The sequence below is a fragment of the Salvelinus fontinalis genome, chromosome 29, assembly GCF_029448725.1.
Source record: "Salvelinus fontinalis isolate EN_2023a chromosome 29, ASM2944872v1, whole genome shotgun sequence".
In the NCBI taxonomy this organism is placed as follows: domain Eukaryota; kingdom Metazoa; phylum Chordata; class Actinopteri; order Salmoniformes; family Salmonidae; genus Salvelinus; species Salvelinus fontinalis.
This window is the reverse complement of record NC_074693.1, coordinates 18,048,773-18,063,695: the sequence shown is the minus strand read 5'-3', so window position 1 is coordinate 18,063,695 and position 14,923 is coordinate 18,048,773. Positions and strand designations below refer to the sequence as shown.

Genomic DNA, 14,923 nt, shown 5'->3' with positions numbered 1-14,923 from the left:
CCCCTCTTCTCCCCTCCTCTCCTCTCTTCTCCTCCCCTCTCCTCTCCTCTCCCCTCTTCTCCTCTCCCCTCTTTGCCTCTCCCCTCCTTTCCTTTCCTCTCCTCTCTTCTCCTCTACGCTCCTCTAATCTCGTCTCCTCCTCTCTTTTCCCCTCCCCTCCTATGCCCTCCCCTCCGATTTTCTCCTCTACGCTCCTCTCTTCTCTTTTCTTCTCCCCTCCTCTCCTCTCCCATCCTCCTCTAATCTCATCTCCTCTCTTTTCCACGCCACTCCCCTCGTCTCCTCTCTATCTACCTGTCTACTTCCAACCGTCTCTCCACACAGTACCAGGCTGAGGTAATAAACAACATCACAGTATCAACAGGAACAACACCCGTATCTCCCCTCCTCTCCCCTTGTCTCGTCTCACCTCCCCTCCTCTCCCCTCTTTTCCTCTCTATTTCTCTTTTCCTCTCTATCCCCTCCTCTCTATTGCTCTCGTTTCCTCAGTTTTTTTCCTCAGGCAAGTCAGTTCTGAGGTAATAAACAACATCACAGCATCTACAGGAACAACACCCTCCTCCCTTCCTCTCCTCTCTTCTCACCTCCCCTCATCTCCTCTCTTCTCCTCTCCACTCCACTCCACTCGTCTCTTTTCCGCTCCACTCATCTCCTCCTCTGTTTTCCTCTCTTCTCCCCTCCTCTCCTCTCCCCTCCCATCCACTCCTCTAAACTCATCTCCTCTCTTTTCCTCTCATCTCCTCTCTATCTACCTGTCTCCCTCCGACCATCTCTCCACACAGTACCAGGTTGAGGTAATAAACAACATCACAGCAGCTACAGGAACAACCTCTTCACTCCTCTCGTCTCTTTTCCATCCTTTTCCTCTCCCCTCTTTTCTGCTTCACGCCTCCTCTCCCCACCTCTCATCTCCTCTCTTCTCCATTCCCCTCCTCATCACTTCTCTCCTCCCCTCCTCCTCTCCACTCCCCTCCTCTCTTCTAATCTCATCTCCTCTCTTCTCCTTCCCCCGCTTTTCCCATCCCCTCCACTCCCCTCCTCTAATCAGCTCTTCTCCTCTCCTTTCCTCTCCCCTCCCCTCTTCTCCTATCCGCTCCCCTCATCTCCCTTCTTCTCTCCGTTCCTCTCATCTCCCCACGTCTCCTCTCTTCTGATCTCATCTCCTCTCTTTTCCCCTCCTCTCACCTCCCCTAATCTCCTCTTTCCTCTCCCCTCTTCTCCCCTCCTCTCCTCTAATCTCATCTCATCTCCTCTTCTCAACTCCACTCCTCTCCTCACTCTTCTCTTCTCCTCACTTCCCCTCTTCTCTCCTCTCCACTCCCCTCCTCCCTCCTCTCCTCTAATCTCATCTCCTCTCCTCTCCACTCATCTCGTCTCCTCTCTTTTCCTCGCTTTTCCTATCCCCTCCACTCCCCTCCTCTAATCAGCTCCTCTCCTTTTCCTTCCTCTCTTCTCCTATCCTCTTCCCTCATCTCCCTTCTTCTCCTCTCCATTCCTCTCGTCTCCCCACGTCTCCTCTCTTCTGATCTCATCTCCTCTCTTTCCCCTCCTCTCCTCTCTTTCCTCCCGCCTCTCATCTCCTCTTCTCCTCTCCACCCCACTCTTCTGCTCTCGTCTCCTCTCTTCTCCTCTCTTTTCCTGTCCCCTCCTCCCCCTCCTCTCAACTACACTCCCCTCCTCTCCTCTAATCTCATCTCCTCTCCTCTCTATCTACCTGTCTGCCTCCAACCATCTCTCCACACAGTACCAGTACAGGAACAACACCGCTCCCCTCGTCTCCTCTCTTCTCCTCTCATCTCCTCTCCTCTCTATCTACCTGTCTACCTCCAACCATCTCTCCACACAGTACCTGTACAGGAACAACACCACTCCCCTCGTCTCCTTTCTTCTCCTGTCCTCTCCCCTCCTCTCTTCTCCTCTCCTGTCCTCTCCCAACCTCTCTTCTCCTCTCCTGTCCTCTCTTCTCCTCTCCCATCCTCTCTTCTCCTCTCCTCTCCACTCATCTCGTCTCCTCTCTTTTCCTCTCTTTTCCTATCCCTCCACTCCCCTCCTCTAACCAGCTCCTCTCCTCTCCCTTCCTCTCTTCTCCTATCCTCTTCCCTCGTCTCCCTTCTTCCCCTCTCCATTCCTCTCGTCTCCCCACGTCTCCTCTCTTCTGATCTCATCTCCTCTCTTTCCCCTCCCCTCCTCTCCTCTCTTTCCTCTCCCCTCTTCTCTTCTCTCTTTCCTCTCCCCTCCTCTCTTTCCTCTCCTCCCGCCTCTCATCTCCTCTTCTCCTCTCCACCCCACTCTTCTGCTCTCGTCTCTTCTCTTCTCCTCTCTTTTCCTGTCCCCTCCTCCCCCTCCTCTCAACTACACTCCCCTCCTCTCCTCTAATCTCATCTCCTCTCCTCTCCTCTCGTCTCCTCTCTATCTACCTGTCTGCCTCCAACCATCTCTCCACACAGTACCAGTACAGGAACAACACCGCTCCCCTCGTCTCCTTTCCTCTCCTCTCACCTCCTCTCTTCTCCTGTCCTCTCCCCTCCTTTCTTCTCCTCTCCTCTCCTCTCTTCTCCTCTCCTGTCCTCTCCCCTCCTGTCCTCTCCTCTCCTGTCCTCTCCCATCCTCTCTTCTCCTCTCCTCTCATGTCCTCTCCCATCCTCTCTTCTCCTCTCCTGTCCTCTCCCATCCTATCTTCTCCTCTCCACTCCTCTCCTCTCTTCTGATCTGATCTGATCTGGTCTCCTCTCATCTCCACTCTTTTCCTATCCCCTCTTCCCCCTCAACACCTCTCCTATCCCCTCCTCTCCACTTCCCTCCTCTACTCTAATCTTATCGCCTCTTCTCCTCTCCACTCCTCTCTTCTGCTCTCCTCTAATCTCATCTCCTCTCCTCTCCTCTCGTCTCCTCTCGATCTACCTGTCTACCTCCAACCATCTCTCCACACAGAACCAGTACAGGAACAACACCACTCTCCTCTCCTCTCCTCTCCTCTCCTCTCCTCTCCTCTCTTTTCCTATCCACTCCTCTAGTCTCCTCTCTATCTACCTGTCTACCAACATCACAGCATCTACAAGAACAACACCGCTCCCCTCGTCTCCTTCTCTACCCTCCTCTCCTCTCCACTTTCCTCCTCTCCTCTAATCGTATCTCCTCTTCTCCTCTCCACTCCTCTCTTCTGCTCTCCTCTCCTCTCCCCTCCACTTCCCTCCTCTCTAATCTCATCTCCTCTTCTCCCCTCGTCTTCTCTCTTCTGCTCTCCTCTCCCCTCCTCTTCTCTAGTCTCTTCTCCTCTTCTCCTCTCCACTGCTCTCTTCTGCTCTCCTCTCCCCTCCTCTACTCTCCCCTCTTCTTCTCTAATCTCATCTCCTCTTCTCCTCTCTTCTGCTCTCCTCTCCCCTCCTCTACTCTCCCCTCCTCTTCTCTAATCTCCTCTCCACTCCTCTCTTCTGCTCACCTCTCCCCTCTTCTTCTCTAATCTCATCTCCTCTTCTCCTCTCCACTCCTCTCTTCTGCTCTCCTCTCCCCTCCTCTACTCTCCCCTCTTCTTCTCTAATCTCATCTCCTCTTCTCCTCTCTTCTGCTCTCCCCTCCCCTCCTCTTCTCTAATCTCCTCTTCTCCTCTCCACTCCTCTCTTCTGCTCTCATCTCCCCTCCTCTACTCTCCCCTCCTCTTCTCTAATCTCATCTCCTCTTCTCCTCTCTACTCTTCTCTTCTGCTCTTGTCTCCTCTCTATCTACCTGTCTACCTCCAACCATCTCTCCACACAGAACCAGTACAGGAACAACACCACTCTCCTCTCCTCTCCTCTCCTCTCCTCTCTTTTCCTATCCACTCCTCTAGTCTCCTCTCTATCTACCTGTCTACCTCCAACCATCTCTCCACACAGCACCAGGCTGAGGTAATAGTATAATACAGTATAATAAACAACATCACAGCATCTACAAGAACAACACCGCTCCCCTCGTCTCCTTCTCTACCCTCCTCTCCTCTCCACTTTCCTCCTCTCCTCTAATCGTATCTCCTCTTCTCCTCTCCACTCCTCTCTTCTGCTCTCCTCTCCTCTCCCCTCCACTTCCCTCCTCTCTAATCTCATCTCCTCTTCTCCCCTCGTCTTCTCTCTTCTGCTCTCCTCTCCCCTCCTCTTCTCTAATCTCATCTCCTCTTCTCCTCTCCACTCCTCTCTTCTGCTCTCCTCTCCTCTCCTCTCCTGTCCTCTCCCATCCTCTCTTCTCCTCTCCACTCCTCTCCTCTCTTCTGATCTGATCTGGTCTCCTCTCATCTCCACTCTTTTCCTATCCCCTCTTCCCCCTCAACACCTCTCCTATCCCCTCCTCTCCACTTCCCTCCTCTACTCTAATCTTATCGCCTCTTCTCCTCTCCACTCCTCTCTTCTGCTCTCCTCTAATCTCATCTCCTCTCCTCTCCTCTCGTCTCCTCTCGATCTACCTGTCTACCTCCAACCATCTCTCCACACAGAACCAGTACAGGAACAACACCACTCTCCTCTCCTCTCCTCTCCTCTCCTCTCCTCTCCTCTCCTCTCTTTTCCTATCCACTCCTCTAGTCTCCTCTCTATCTACCTGTCTACCTCCAACCATCTCTCCACACAGCACAAGGCTGAGGTAATAGTATAATACAGTATAATAAACAACATCACAGCATCTACAAGAACAACACCGCTCCCCTCGTCTCCTTCTCTACCCTCCTCTCCTCTCCACTTTCCTCCTCTCCTCTAATCGTATCTCCTCTTCTCCTCTCCACTCCTCTCTTCTGCTCTCCTCTCCTCTCCCCTCCACTTCCCTCCTCTCTAATCTCATCTCCTCTTCTCCCCTCGTCTCCTTCTCTACCCTCCTCTCCTCTCCACTTTCCTCCTCTCCTCTAATCGTATCTCCTCTTCTCCTCTCCACTCCTCTCTTCTGCTCTCCTCTCCCCTCCTCTTCTCTAATCTCATCTCCTCTTCTCCTCTCCACTCCTCTCTTCTGCTCTCCTCTCCCCTCCTCTTCTCTAGTCTCATCTCCTCTTCTCCTCTCCACTGCTCTCTTCTGCTCTCCTCTCCCCTCCTCTACTCTCCCCTCTTCTTCTCTAATCTCATCTCCTCTTCTCCTCTCTTCTGCTCTCCTCTCCCCTCCTCTACTCTCCCCTCCTCTTCTCTAATCTCCTCTCCACTCCTCTCTTCTGCTCACCTCTCCCCTCTTCTTCTCTAATCTCATCTCCTCTTCTCCTCTCCACTCCTCTCTTCTGCTCTCCTCTCCCCTCCTCTACTCTCCCCTCTTCTTCTCTAATCTCATCTCCTCTTCTCCTCTCTTCTGCTCTCCCCTCCCCTCCTCTTCTCTAATCTCCTCTTCTCCTCTCCACTCCTCTCTTCTGCTCTCATCTCCCCTCCTCTACTCTCCCCTCCTCTTCTCTAATCTCATCTCCTCTTCTCCTCTCTACTCTTCTCTTCTGCTCTTGTCTCCTCTCTATCTACCTGTCTACCTCCAACCATCTCTCCACACAGCACCAGGCTTCGGTAATAGTATAATACAGTATAATAAACAACATCACAGCATCTACAGGAACAACAACGCTCCCCTCGTCTCCTTCGTCTCCTCTCTTCTGCTCTACCCTCCTCTCTTCTCCTCTCCCCTCCTCTCCTCCAATCGCCACTCCTCTCGTCTTCTCTCTTCTTCTCTCCTCACTCTTTTCCTATCCCCTCTTCTCACCTCCCCTCTTCTCCGCTCCAATCTTCATCTCTCCTATCCTCTCCTCTCCCCTCCTCTCTTCTCCTATCCGCTCCCCTCGTCTCTTCTCTTCTGCTCTAGTCTCCTCTTGTCTCCTCTAATCTCGTCTCCTCGCTTCTGCTCTCATCTCCTCTCATCTCACCTCACCTCCCCTCCTCTCCTCTAATCTCATCTCCTCTCTTTTCCTCTCGTCTCCTCTCTTCTGCTCTCCTCTCCTCTCTATCTACCTGTCTACCTCCAACCATCTCTCCAGTACCAGTACCAGGATGAGGTAATAAACAACATCACAGCAGCTCCAGGAACAACACCCACCTCTCCTCTCCTCTCCTCTCCTCTCCTCTCCTCTAATCTCGTCTCCTCTCTTCTCCTCTCCTCTCATCTCTTTTCCTCCCTTCTCTTCTCTCCTATCCTCTGACCTCCTCTCCTCTCCCTATCCGCTCCCCTCATCTCCTCTCTTCTCATATCCGCTCCCCTCGTCTCCTTTCTTCTCCTCTCCTCTCTGCTCCCCTCGTCTCCCCTTATCTTCTCTCATCTCCTCTCTTTTCTTCTCTTCTCTTCCCCCCTCCTCTCCTCTAATCTCTTCTCCACTACTCTCTTTTCCTCTCTTCTGCTCTCCTCTCATCTCCTCTCTATCTACCTGTATACCTCCGACCATCTCTCCACACAGTACCAGGTTGAGGTAATAAACAACATCACAGCAGCTACAGAAACAACACCCTCCCCTCCCCTCCCCTCCTCTCCTCTCCTCTCCTCTCACCTCCTCTCTTCTCCTCTCCACTTCTCTCATCTTCTCTCTTCTACTCTCCTCTCACCTCCTCTCATCTCCTCTTCTCCTCTCCACTGCTCTCTTCTGCTCTCCTCTCCCCTCCTCTACTCTCCCCTCTTCTTCTCTAATCTCATCTCCTCTTCTCCTCTCTTCTGCTCTCCTCTCCCCTCCTCTACTCTCCCCTCCTCTTCTCTAATCTCCTCTCCACTCCTCTCTTCTGCTCTCCTCTCCCCTCTTCTTCTCTAATCTCATCTCCTCTTCTCCTCTCCACTCCTCTCTTCTACTCTCCTCTCCCCTCCTCTACTCTCCCCTCTTCTTCTCTAATCTCATCTCCTCTTCTCCTCTCTTCTGCTCTCCCCTCCCCTCCTCTTCTCTAATCCCCTCTTCTCCTCTCCACTCCTCTCTTCTGCTCTCATCTCCCCTCCTTTACTCTCCCCTCCTCTTCTCTAATCTCATCTCCTCTTCTCCTCTCTACTCTTCTCTTCTGCTCTTGTCTCCTCTCTATCTACCTGTCTACCTCCAACCATCTCTCCACACAGCACCAGGCTTCGGTAATAGTATAATACAGTATAATAAACAACATCACAGCATCTACAGGAACAACAACGCTCCCCTCGTCTCCTTCGTCTCCTCTCTTCTGCTCTACTCTCCTCTCTTCTCCTCTCCCCTCCTCTCCTCCAATCGCCACTCCTCTCGTCTTCTCTCTTCTTCTCTCCTCACTCTTTTCCTATCCCCTCTTCTCACCTCCCCTCTTCTCCGCTCCAATCTTCATCTCTCCTATCCTCTCCTCTCCCCTCCTCTCTTCTCCTATCCGCTCCCCTCGTCTCTTCTCTTCTGCTCTAGTCTCCTCTTGTCTCCTCTAATCTCGTCTCCTCGCTTCTGCTCTCATCTCCTCTCATCTCACCTCACCTCCCCTCCTCTCCTCTAATCTCATCTCCTCTCTTTTCCTCTCGTCTCCTCTCTTCTGCTCTCCTCTCCTCTCTATCTACCTGTCTACCTCCAACCATCTCTCCAGTACCAGTACCAGGATGAGGTAATAAACAACATCACAGCAGCTCCAGGAACAACACCCACCTCTCCTCTCCTCTCCTCTCCTCTAATCTCGTCTCCTCTCTTCTCCTCTCCTCTCATCTCTTTTCCTCCCTTCTCTTCTCTCCTATCCTCTGACCTCCTCTCCTCTCCCTATCCGCTCCCCTCATCTCCTCTCTTCTCATATCCGCTCCCCTCGTCTCCTTTCTTCTCCTCTCCTCTCTGCTCCCCTCGTCTCCCCTTATCTTCTCTCATCTCCTCTCTTTTCTTCTCTTCTCTTCCCCCCTCCTCTCCTCTAATCTCTTCTCCACTACTCTCTTTTCCTCTCTTCTGCTCTCCTCTCATCTCCTCTCTATCTACCTGTCTACCTCCGACCATCTCTCCACACAGTACCAGGTTGAGGTAATACACAACATCACAGCAGCTACAGGAACAACACCCTCCCCTCCCCTCCCCTCCCCTCATCTCACCTCCTCTCCACTTCTCTCGTCTTCTCTCTTCTACTCTCCTCTCACCTCCTCTCACCTCCTCTCCTCTCCCCTCCCCTCCTCTCTTCTCCTCTCCACCTCCTCGAATCTCTTCTCCACTACTCTCTTTTCCTCTCTTCTGCTCTCTTCTTATCTCCTCTCTATCTACCTGTATACCTCTGACCATCTCTCCACACAGTACCAGGTTGAGGTAATAAACAACATCACAGCAGCTACAGGAACAACACCCTCCCCTCCCCTCCCCTCCTCTCCTCTCCTCTCCTCTCCTCTCCTCTCACCTCCTCTCTTCTCCTCTCCACTTCTCTCATCTTCTCTCTTCTACTCTCCTCTCACCTCCTCTCACCTCCTCTCCTCTCCCTCCCCTCCTCTCTTCTCCTCTCCACCTCCTCTCTTCTCCTCTCCACTTCTCTCGTCTTCTCTTCTGCTCTCCTCTCGTCACCTCTCCTCTCCTCTCATCTCCCCTCCCCTCCTCTCTCTTCCTCTCTTCTCCTATCCGCTCCCACTCCTCTCATCTCCTCTCGTCTCCTCTTGTCTCCTATCCCCTCTCCTCCTCTCCCCTCTTTTCTTTTGCAATGTGCATGTGTGCATGCATACATGTATGTACACTGTGTATGTGTATGAAAGTCCTGTCTGTGTTATAGACGGTCTAGCAGGCTTTATTTCAGGGTTGAGTTATCGGCCTGTGCTTTGCAGCGGTGTTTCCCTTACATAATGAAGGCCCCTAGGGCACCGCTGGAGAGGGGGATGACTGACCAGGAGAGATACAGCAAGAGCGCCCAGCTGCACGTGAGGACTCACACACACACAGGCACAAAGGCAAAACACATACACACACACACACACACACACACACAGAGGTAGAAACACACATACATGCATGCACACACACACACACACACGCACAAAGAAATACAGAGACAGAAATTCACACACCCAGATAAAGTTGCCGCATCACAGAAACACACTTGTGCACACACACACACACACACACACACACACACACACACACACACACACACACACACACACACACACACACACACACACACACACACACACACACACACATAAAGGTATTGTTCTGCAGGATCTACAGAGCCTCGTGGAGCCCCACCAGTACTAACACAGATAATGGCCTAGTTCACAAGTAGGCCTTTCGCTCTATCTTTCTCTCTCTCTACCTCTCTCTCTCCCTATCTTTTTTTCTCTGTTTCTTTCTGCCTTCCATCCATCACCGTCTAACTGTCCTCTACTACCTCCTGACCTCCCCATCACTTAAATCTTAAATCAGACTAATTCATCACCCCACCCTACACCACCCCACACCACACCACCCCACACCACCCCACACCACACCACCCCACCCCACACCACCCCACCCCACCCCACACCACCCCACCCCACCCCACACCACCCCACACCACCCCACACCACACCACCCCACACCACACCACCCCACCCCACACCACACCACACCACCCCACACCACACCACACCACCCCACACCAGACACACACACACACACACACACACACACACACACACACACACACACACACACACACACACACACACACACACTCCATCTCTCCAGGCCCTGCAGCCCCCCACTAGTCATGTGTCAATGATGTATTGACGGTATTCCACACCGGCTGAGACAGCCCGTAGCCCACTGAGTTAAAGGCTAACCAGGTCAGGTCACTGCTCCAGCTCCACTACGGTAGGGTTAGCCCTACAAGGAACTAACCCACACTGTTCTATCACCACTGCAAGAAAGGTCCTGTCCCATGTACTGCCCTAGTCCCACCACCAAAATACTATGGTGTGAGGGTGTGTGAGGGTGTGTGATGGTGTGTGAGTGTGCAAGTGAGAAAAGGAGAGTGTGTGTGAGGGTGTGTGAAAGAGACTGTGATTGAGATAGATAAAAAGTAGGGCAGATTGACAGAGAATGTACAGCTTGAGAAAAAAGAAGAGTAGTTGAGTAAAAACAGCTTCATAGGAGAATAGCCCACATTACAGACAGTTGAAAAACACAAAAGTGCCTTTTATCAATACATCTACTGTACTGTGGGTAGACCTGACAGCTCTGCGTTGGCCATTGGTTCAAACACTTAGTGAATCTATCGCTGTGTTTTCCAGTGGTGTCTTAGTGTGAGGAACCTGTTTCTGTCTGAATATGTTGGCCTCTGCAGGACCTCGCAGAGAATGATATGACACACCTCAGGAGATCTGCTCTTTCTACAGCCGGTCTCTGCATAAATAAATTAAAGAGTGAGGAACGGAGTGATGAAAGAATGGCGCAATGAAAGAGAAGGGTAAGAGAGCAGAAGAAGGGGGAATATGGGAAGTGGGGAGGGTTGTGACAGTGCACATGCGTGTGTGTGTGTGTGTGTGTGTGTGTGTGTGTGTGTGTGTGTGTGTGTTCATGCCTCTACCATCTCTGACCCAGATCAGTTAGCAGCCTAGCACAGATCCATGGGTCTTTGAAAGCGGATGGGGGGGGGGGGGGGGGGGTGATGTTGTGTAATTAATGTATGCTTCACACATGAAGGACCATCTGTGTACATATACACAGACACACACTAACAGAAACTATCCCCAAACAACATGTCCTCATTAGACAATCCCTCTCTCACTCTCTACCTCTCTCCCTCCTTCTCTCCCTCTCTCTCTCTCTCTCTCTCTCTCTCTCTCTACCGCTACCTCTCTCCCTCCTTGTCTCCCTCTCTCTCTCTCTCTCTCTCTCTCTCCCTCTGTCTCTCTAAAGGGCTATAAATACTCTGTCCTGCCATAGTACAGGACTGAGAGAAAACTTTCAAGGTACGCTCACACAAAGCCCCCCTCACACACACACATATACTTACTGTACACACACGCACACACATCCACACACACACCCACATCAACACACACACACATCCACACACATCCATACACACATCCACATCGACACACACACATTCACATCCACACACATCCACACACCCATACATCCCCACACCCACATCCACACACCCACACATCCACAGGGCGCAAGGTACCACATAGGACTGCATGGGAATCCAGAAGAAAACATTCTAAGTAGTCCCCGAGCCATGCCAGAAGCGGTGTGAATGTTTGTGTGTGTGGATGTGTTTGTGTGTACGCATTTGTGCATGTGTGTGTGTGTGTGTGTGTGTGTGTGTGTGTGTGTGTGTGTGTGTGCATGCTTGTATTCATTAACAAAAAATGTTTTTCTCCATTACAGGACCTTTTTTTGAATTTATATTTTCTTATTTTAAAGCTAGAATCGTTAATTGAAACAATAACAAAATGGACACCCAGCCTTTGTTTTGGTAAAAAGCTGAGGGATGGGCCTGGAGAAATGTAACCAGTCTCAAATTCACAGACGAAAGGACTGACCATGATATTGTATCAAAATTCTATAATCATATAATCATGTTTTGAGGCTATTTAGTGTTTGTTAACATTTACATTGTTTACAAACATTGGAGTGAAACAAGCTTATATTTTGGGTTCTGATGGGGTACGACAGTTCAACTAAGCTCATGAGGCATTTACAAGTTATATTCTTCAAGAATCAATGGGTATATATCATTCATTTATAAATCCAAAAATGTATGTAGCAACTAAGGATTCTAGCTTTAAATGTATTTAGTTCTGTCCTGAAGCTGTTCTTGTCTATTAATGTTCTGTATTACATCTGGTTTTATGTTGTGTGTGGACCCCAGGAAGAGTAGTTGCTGCTAATCCACCAGCTAATGGGATCCTAATAAAACACCTAAGAATAATCTCTGAGGACTGCTTCTGTTCACTGAATGGTATACAGCTATGAAAAGCTCAATCGCTTAGCCTGAAAACGCTCTCATGTAATAGCCTATCAACTTGAAGCACCCTTTGCAAGAGATTGCATGAGTCACTAGAGAAATATAACTGCTGGGTTAGTAGCAACTTTGCTCAGAAAGTGGGCCTTGAGTAGAGCGCTAGTGTGGCCATGGAAAGACACCAGGAAGTACAGTAATTATCAATGGTTGGTTAGGAATGGTCAATCTGGCTCTTTTTGAATATGAACTCCTTGATTCCTTGTGTCCTAACCTCCTGTCCTTTCCCTGCCTCCTCAAAATGTCAACAGGCATGCCTTCTCTTGGGCTTTGATGATAGTTGATTAGTTGAATCATATGTGTTAGTGATTGGCTGGAATAAAATCCTGCACATCATATGGTTCCCCAGGACTGAAGATCACTGGATTGTATAAAATCAGGTGAGAATGATTTGTATGAGCCATTAGACAGGATCTAGAGATCCAATAGCCCTGTGGGATTCTGTCTGTCCATCAGCCTACATCACGTAATCTCTCCATCTTTCTCTCTCGCTTCTCATCTACTTCACCTCCTTCATGTGCTTGTCACATTCTCTCTTTCCTTTCCTCACCTTGTCCACACTCAGTCCTGGTCTAGTGCCTCCATTCGCCTGCCTGTGTACTGTGCTCAATGTGCTGCTCTCTCTCTCTCTTTCTCTCCCAAATCTTCCTCGTCCCTCTGTCCTATCCCACGCTCTTCTAATCCATCTACAGTAGCCTACACACACCGATCTCTGGATATGACAAACCAACTGTCTGGGCTCCTGTGCCATCCTTAGGCCCAGTGCCTATATTCTGTTTTCTTTTCACTATAGGCCAGCCCTACACACATGCTCTCCTCCTCTCTTGGCTCACTCCTCTCAAATAAAATGTTGTCTCTCACTGTGATGCTTTAAGGTGTCTCTCTCTGACACATTATGTTCTCACCGTGGCATTGTGGTAGATGATGTGTGTATGGTGTGCAGAGTCCGACTGTGTTTAGTTCACTATTGCAGCTGAGCAATATAGTCCAGCTGTGTTCCAAGACACACACACACACACACACACACACAGGCATGCACACAAACATGCACAATGTATGTGCACGCGTGGCGCACATATGCGTACACTCAGCGAAACGCACGCGCGCAAACGCACCCTACACGGGAAAACCCGTGTTTTCCCGCCCGAGTGTCTATCAACCCGCGTCCCCGTTTTCTTCCACACCAGAAACCCGCGACAATCTCCCAGTTGAAGAAAAAGGCATGGTCGCATGTGACTTTGTGCACAAGTGCACAACACTGCCAGGGTTGTTGTGACCCCAATAAACATGGCAATCTGTGCGGAAACGGTGTAACAAGGATCGCTGAACCTCCATCACCTCGTCTGATGCCGCCCACGCATAAAAGCCGCTGTTCATAAACACATTAAATATTCCATAATCCAATGATGCAATAACACTATTATATACTGCCTTGATGAAGGCAATAGGCTACAATATGCTGAAACGCAACTAAACATTCCCAAACTCCATTTTGTCTTATTTGGCTGTCAGTGAGACAGAATAAGAATCTGGGGACGCTTATAAATATAGGATAGGGAAGGAAGTGAGTCCTTAAACACACAATTTGTGCAGGTGCACATAATTTCTTTATGCATAATTTGGCATGAGGGAGCACTGAGAAAAGTAAATAAAGCGACATATGACCATATTACTTTTCAAACTCACAAAAATAAGAACACAACCATAGCTGCAGGATGGATGACATTATGAGCTTTCATATTAAAGCCATATGGAACCTAATCGAGTCTCTTCTACCTCGCAAGTTGCATCCTAACAACCAAACGAATAAATTGCCTGGCGATGTGAGTGAAATTTGGCTGTCTAAAAATACATCTAGATATCGACAATGTAGGCCAAGTTATAGAGCTCTCGCAGCAGTCAATGTCATGGCTATGAACACTCGGATAAGACCAACGTATTGGACCTCAACATAACGTGTTCAGGGTCGCCTATGGCAAGTCCAAAACATATTATATTCACATCGTTACTTCCACGTTTCCATGCATTTACTTGTAACACCTACCAATTTAATTAACATCTAATAGCCTACATACATCCCTTTGCTCCCTAAATGAAGAAAAACACACAATGTAAACAATTATAATTTTACCTTTGAGTCTTCCTTTAGCTGTCATCGTCAAACTGCCAGAAATGTTTCATTGGAAAGAGACGCTAATCTCTCTCTCTCGCTCTCGGGTATTCTGACTCTGACTGAACAGTACATGTACCCACCACCAGGTGCGGCTCATGCAGCATCACCATGTCACTCAGTGCGCGCCGAGAGACATCCACATAATACAAAATAAGGGGGTATTTCCATACAGTGCACAGGTCACATCATCCTCTCGGGATTCAGAGCCAAAACCACATTTTAGTTTCTGTCAATCATCAATCACTGGCATCAATAACTCGACAGTGTTGCATTTTCATCAGTGACTCACCATCCAATAGCCTAAAGTGTTGTTGTTGTTTTATTGAGGGGAAATAACAAGGGGATGCACACACATGCAATCACATATCGACATTAGTGCAGCCATGTTTGCAGCCAATGCAAAGCCAATGCCCAAAAACAATAACGCATAGGCCTAAGCATCATTATATAATTGTGCGTACTTTTAACCGGCCGATCGTCGGAGTTCATGTTCGCACAGCTGTCGGACATCCTCAGGGGCTTCGGTCAAGGGCCAACCAAATGTTTCTGTTCCTCGGGCAGACGTCGAGAATTTTCGCGGTGCGGGGTGCGTTTGCTGCAGTAGCATCCCTCGGTGTCTCCGTAATCTTTCAAACAGGGCTGCTGGGGAGGTCTGCGGCGGTTCTCTGAGGGAGTAATGAGCGGATACCTGTCTTCTGGGGCATGCCGGGGCCCCGTGTGTGGCTGGATGAAGGTGTGGAGAGGTGAGAAGAGGCCTGGAGGGGGCTAGGCGGTCTCTTCGCAGGACTCCCTCAGTACTCTCCGTGGTGTGGCGACACCCCGGAATGGCGAAAGGAGGAACTCCCACGCACACATTCATACAGGGACTGCCTCATACCGC

At 49.9% G+C, this 14,923-nt stretch overlaps 1 protein-coding gene across 4 annotated transcripts in view; it reads right to left on the bottom strand.

Moving 5' to 3' along the window:
* Positions 1-14,923, bottom strand: part of LOC129827534 (protein phosphatase 3 catalytic subunit alpha-like) — a 68,812-nt gene extending 53,889 nt beyond the window's left edge. For 2 of the 4 annotated variants that reach the window (XM_055888458.1, XM_055888460.1), the window contains exon 1: positions 14,505-14,923. In XM_055888458.1, the coding sequence (XP_055744433.1) occupies positions 14,505-14,553 (49 nt within the window). In that variant the 5' untranslated portion in view covers positions 14,554-14,923. Of the gene's footprint in view, positions 1-14,001; positions 14,140-14,504 lie in introns of those variants that run through there. The other 2 variants (XM_055888459.1, XM_055888461.1) reach the window with 2 other exon arrangements.